The sequence below is a fragment of the Bufo gargarizans genome, unplaced genomic scaffold (assembly GCF_014858855.1).
Source record: "Bufo gargarizans isolate SCDJY-AF-19 unplaced genomic scaffold, ASM1485885v1 fragScaff_scaffold_625_pilon, whole genome shotgun sequence".
In the NCBI taxonomy this organism is placed as follows: domain Eukaryota; kingdom Metazoa; phylum Chordata; class Amphibia; order Anura; family Bufonidae; genus Bufo; species Bufo gargarizans.
Genome location: NW_025334151.1, coordinates 278,611 through 284,115, shown reverse-complemented (window position 1 = coordinate 284,115; position 5,505 = coordinate 278,611). Strand labels below are relative to the sequence as shown.

The window sequence follows — 5,505 nt, the reverse complement described above, 5'->3', positions numbered from 1 at the left end:
CAAACATTTTTCGATCTTTAAAGATGCGGTTTTTGCAAGGAATGTGAACTTGCTCTTGTGTGCAATTTACTGTTTTTTATTGGTAGCAAAGCTAGCACTATGCACTAACCTATTTGTAAGGTTACTAGCTCTTTTAAAAACTAAAGGGGGTTTCTCTGGCAGATCCTTACTCAAAACAGGATCATTTTTGAGTATGTGCCAATTTTTATTGATCATCTGTTTGATATGGCCCGCTTGGTTGTTGTATTGTGTTATGAACATATATCTAGAATCTTTCTTTTTTTCTTCACTTTTTTTGTCTACTAGAATTGGGGTGATGTACCGCTTGTCTTCTATTTCTCTTATACAGTGATCAAAAAGATCTTCTTGGTATCCCTTTTCAAGAAATCTAGTTTTTATCATCTGTCCCTGTTCCCTATAATCTTCTAGTTTAGTGCAATTCTTAGAAATTCTTTGAAACTGGCTTTTAGGAATATTCCTTAGCCAGGAAGGGTGGTGGCAGCTATTTAATTCAATGTAGGTATTAACATCTACAGTCTTAAAAAAAGTTTTAGTTTTAAGCCTATTGTCTTCTATAAAGATGACTAAATCTAAAAAATCGACAGAGGTGTCACTAATATGACTGGTAAACTTGAGGTTAAAATGATTCTTATTAATGTCCGTTATGAAGGACTCGAGTCCCTCTTTTTAGCCTGACCAGATGAGGAGGCAGTCATCGATGTATCTGCGCCAAATTAAAAGTCGTCCCCTTCCAAGGTCTTTATTGAGGATCGTATCTATCCTCCCTCTTTCCCACATGGTCATGAACAGATTTGCAAGGCTGGGGGCGAATTTCGCCCCCATCGCCATGCCGGAGTGCTGGAGATAGAACTGATCACTATATAAGAAGTAATTGTGGGTGAGGCAGAAAGTTACGCAGTCCAAAACGAAGTTCTTTTGTGCTGTCCCCATCTGGGCATCGCTATCCAGAGCTTCTCTAACTCCTCTTATACCTAGTTCTTGTGGTATGCAGGTATATAAGGAGGAGACATCGACTGTGGCCAGCCAGATGGTACCTTGTGATAATCCCATTTCTTCAATCAGACTAATGACACTGGCAGAATTTTTTAGGTAGGAGGGGGCCATTGTTACATGTTTTTGCAAAAAATAGTCAATATATTCCGAGACTCTACTGTTCAGGGAATCTATCCCCGAAACAATAGGTCTCCCAGGAGGATGTACAGGATCTTTGTGCATTTTGGGTAAGAAATATATGACCGGTGTGACTGGATTTTTGATGGAAAGATAGTCAAACTCTTTTTTGTTTAAAACATCACTCTGTAAACCCCTCTTCAGTATGATATCAAGTTCTTTTTTATAAATATTTAGTGGGTTGTTTTTAGGTACCAAGTAGGTGTCCTTATCAGACAATAGTCTATTCATTTCTGACGTATATTGTTCCACATCCATTACACCCCCCCCCCCCCCCCCTTTGTCGGCAGGTTTTATGACAATTTGGTCATTTTTTTCTAGTTTTTTTAAAGCCTCCTTTTCTTTATAGGATAGATTATGTTTTGTTTGTTTGTTGTTAATATTCTCCAGACCATTCAAAAGACTCTTTTTGAAGGCATCTATGCACTCATTGTTTTTATTCTTAGAGCAAAACTTAGATTTGTTACGGAGGTCAGTATGTGCGACCCCCACTATTTTTTCACTATTAGTTACCTGCGGGGGCTGGATGTTAAGATGGTATTTTGCTATATTAAATTTTCTGATGTACCTATGGAGGTCTAGGAATAGGCCAAATTTATTGATCCCATTGCTGGGAGCAAATTTCAACCCTTTTTGCAGAATGATTTTTTCTTCTTCTGAAAGAGGATATCTACTTAAGTTAAATATTCCAAAGGGACACAATAGGAATATTTAACTAATGCTATTGGATGAAAAAGCCATGTGGGCATGAATGAGAAAACTGGATATACACGAGACACTAGTGAACATAGATAGCACATACCTGCCCACAGTTGGTTTGTTTAATATTAAAAAGTCTCTGTCCTCCAGGAAGGGTACCACATTTTTCAAGGAGCCAAGAGACATAATCTCTTGGTAGTCAATGGCAGTCCCTTTAGACTCAATGCTCATGAGTGCTTCCTTGGCCAAGGCCAACTTAGATTTTATCTCCTGGGTGCTTTAAAGCTTCAGGCTTTTCCTCCTCAAGTGGGTAGAGAGCTTTCTCTGTGTCGTGTAGCAGACGGGGCATGTTAAAGGTGTTCGATTTAACCTAATAAAAAGAAGGACTATGTTAGGAGACTATATGCATTGAATAAATTGATTGGTAAAATGGATGTTCACTCCCAATGAATGTTCTAAATAGGACTCAAAACCCTTCAGCATGGGATGATCCAACGAATGGCAATATATAGTCCTGCAGCCTTCGTCCTTTTTCTCACGTCAACCGACCATTTTGTCTGTAGTACTCTAGATTTGTAAAGTAAAGCACATTGAGTCAGACTAAAGATACTTTACACCATTGCTAAGGACCATTGCAATTTAGACGCTGGTCTTATTACCTTGGCCCTGCCGTTAGATTGATTAACTTACCACAAAAGGGCTCTATCAGGACAATATATGCTTTTGTGTCCTTTTCTTGACCGGTTTCTCGGGAAGCGGGCTTCATCGGCAAGCTTTGACTATTCTCTTGATTAATCCTAAAATGAGGTGTACACAAAATGACTGAGATTTGGACTTCACCAAAAGAGTAGCAAACAGCTACATTATTATAGAATTCAAAGTGCATACCTTGGCACAGAAGGCTTATTATATATCTGGAACCCAAGGCTTGTCAGAAGTCCAATGACATTGACAATTCACCGGCCTTTGCAAAACAGCTCAGAAAAACTGGTTGTAGTCTAAGGTGAGACCTTCTTTAGCTACATTGGCCAGTTGACTTTTGGCTTTAAACAGTTCAGACTTTATTTCATCATCACTGTTTAACTTCATGCATTAGCTGCGCAGATATGTACCCTGCTTGGTGTCTGGCTTGAAGAAGATGGGGAACGTCATATAGGTTCAGTGGTACTAATTTAAGAAATAAATAATATACAGCTAGTGGCTCTTCAGGACTTTCTATGGGAAAAAAAAACAACAGACAAGATATAACACATTAATGTTAAAACATGATATGAAAACATATTCAATCTGTGATTTTGTTAATAAATGTGGTCAGCCATTACTTGGAGGAGATCCCTTCTCCCATATGCCTCTGCCTCATTGCCCTGGTTGTAAAATTTCTTGACGCTGGTACTTTGTCTCTGGAATAAATTAGTGACTATTAATATACAACCTGGTAATACATGCATTAGTTAGCAAAGGACAATTAAGTTACGTGTAGGGTATTTTCACCTTTTAGTCCAGATATTGTCATCTGCGTCACTTAAGGAGTCACTGGTAGTATTGTGGGAACTATCCGATTGGTCACCATTACTGCTTTTATCGCCACAGTTGTCCTGCTCCTGAGAGTTTTTGGCACCCTGGATTTCTTTTTGCCCTACCTCCTCAGTTACTTGTGACAATGTTTGCCCAGTTCTTTTGGAGAGAGATAGAAAGTGTGCAATATTAAAAGTGGCCAATTGTGCAATATTACAAAGTATGTATTATTTCCCCTCAGAAAATAAATTACTGGGTCAGAACTCATCACTGCCCTCAGTACCGGCTTGTGTGACCAGTTCACAGGCGTGGCATAGGTCTGTCAGCGTCTTTTCCCTGAAGCTCCTCTCAGCTGTTATATTACTGAGGGACAAATATTTGGTAGTCCAGCTCTCACAGACCCTCCTGACAACTTGGCTGGAAATTTCGGGAACAAGATACCTGTAAAGTAAAATAGACAAAAATAATAAATGTACAGCACTAAAGTTTGAATTTGAAGGAGTTATCCGACCCTTTATATTGACCCCCTAACGACTAGGTTCCTCATATGGATTCTACTTACCCTGCTCCCGTGCGTTGCTTCTGATCCACGCACAACCGTTGCTGGATATCCATATCACGCGGATCAATCGGCGGCCATGCGGGGATCAGAAGCGGCGCGGGTGCTGGGGAGCTGGATAAGTATAAACCATATGAGGGGCCATGGCAATGGGGGGAGGGGGGGTTGGGTGTCATTATAGGGGTTGGATAATCCCTTTGAGAATTATATGTGACAATTGTGAGACTTACTTTCTGTGGTAACGATTAATATCATTGGACACGTTGTGAATCTTCCTTCCTTGGGTTGATAAGAAAAATATGTCCCTCGGTGTCTCTCTATTAATCAGAGTTGGCCTAACTTTTGCAAAGTATACTTTAAACCACTGGAAGGAAAATAAATTAGCGAGAAGACAGAAAAGCCACATTTTAACTTAAAAAATTAAGTGTACTTTCACACTAGCGTTATTCTTTTCCGGCATAGAGTTCCGTCAAAAGGTCTCTATGCCGGAAAAGAACTGCTCAGGCATATCCCAATGCATTCTGAATGGATAGAAATCTGTTTAGTTTGCATCAGTATGCCTTTAGTTCAGTCATTGTCAGGCGTTTTGGCCGGACATAATACCGCATTGACTTGCATTAGTGCCGAATCCGGCATTTCAAAACAACTGAAGGATGGATCCGTCCATCTGCATGACAAGCGGAGAAACAGATCCGTTGTTGCAATGCATTTGTAGACGGATCCGCACCCGGGTCCGTCTACAATTGCGGTCAGTTGTCACACTGATCGGCGGACCCGGCACGCAGCTCCGAAGACGGACGCTAGTGTAAAAGTACCCTAAGAAGGAGAGAAAAGGAAATCTTACCATTTCTTTCTCCCCAGTTAGCACAAACGAAGCAACTTGTTGTGTAGCGGTCTTGTGATTTCGAACACCAATGATAGACCTTGCAGTGCCTTTATAGGTGTGGTGGACCCTATCTTTCCACTTAGAAACCTATGGGTTAAGAGGGAGAAATTTTGCAGTTTTCTTAATTGGTAAGTGATGCAAAAATATCTATCTAAGGAGAACTTTACTTACAGACATATTTGCCACTACACCTGGCCTTTGTAGATGTTTGAGGACAAGCAGGGCCTCAAGATAATAAATGATTTCAAGTTTTGAAGGCGTTTTTATGAATCGTTCTTGGGCAGCCTTGATTGCGTTTAAGAAGCAAGGTTTAGCTACATCCAGGAGCTTCCTACATTCAGTAGGCGTCTTCATATTATTCTTCAGTGTAAGGTACCTAAAATAAGACAAAGATTGTTCATGTGTGTCTAAAAATTCACAACCTTAATGTTAGGAAGGTATTAATAGTTGTTAAGTACATTTGAAGTGAAAAGCAGAAAAAGGTATATATTTATTTAAAGGAATACTAGCTCACCTTTTTCTGACAACTTCTTTCGAAATTACTTTGGACAATCTCTTCTGTATATCTTCGGCGACGGTCATGAAGAATTCGCAGGACTTATACAGCTATGGCGTTTTGTCAGAGAGATTGGTTGCTCTCATATTGTATCTCTTG

At 39.9% G+C, this 5,505-nt stretch overlaps 1 protein-coding gene across 1 annotated transcript; it reads right to left on the bottom strand.

Annotated features, from left to right (window-relative positions):
* Positions 1-2,118: 2,118 nt before the first annotated feature.
* On the bottom strand, positions 2,119-5,505 carry LOC122922696. The gene is made up of 10 exons (XM_044273388.1): positions 5,365-5,505; positions 5,022-5,226; positions 4,809-4,937; positions 4,195-4,328; positions 3,689-3,846; positions 3,382-3,564; positions 3,213-3,290; positions 2,779-3,105; positions 2,581-2,687; positions 2,119-2,457 (listed from the first exon to the last, which is right to left on the bottom strand). The coding sequence occupies exons 1-6, from the start codon at positions 5,430-5,432 to the stop codon at positions 3,539-3,541; spliced, it is 720 nt and encodes a 239-aa protein (XP_044129323.1). The 5' UTR covers positions 5,433-5,505; the 3' UTR covers positions 2,119-2,457; positions 2,581-2,687; positions 2,779-3,105; positions 3,213-3,290; positions 3,382-3,538.

What these genes read in the sequence shown, in the direction of transcription:
- LOC122922696 (XM_044273388.1), bottom strand. Translation starts at nt 5,432, where the DNA reads ATGACCGTCGCCGAAGATATACAGAAGAGATTGTCCAAAGTAATTTCG. An exon ending in AAAGAAGTTGTCAGAAAAAG is followed by an intron (nt 5,227 to 5,364) that starts GTGAGCTAGTAT and finishes GTCTTATTTTAG; the next exon opens with GTACCTTACACTGAAGAATA. An exon ending in GTGTAGTGGCAAATATGTCT is followed by an intron (nt 4,938 to 5,021) that starts GTAAGTAAAGTT and finishes CTTAACCCATAG; the next exon opens with GTTTCTAAGTGGAAAGATAG.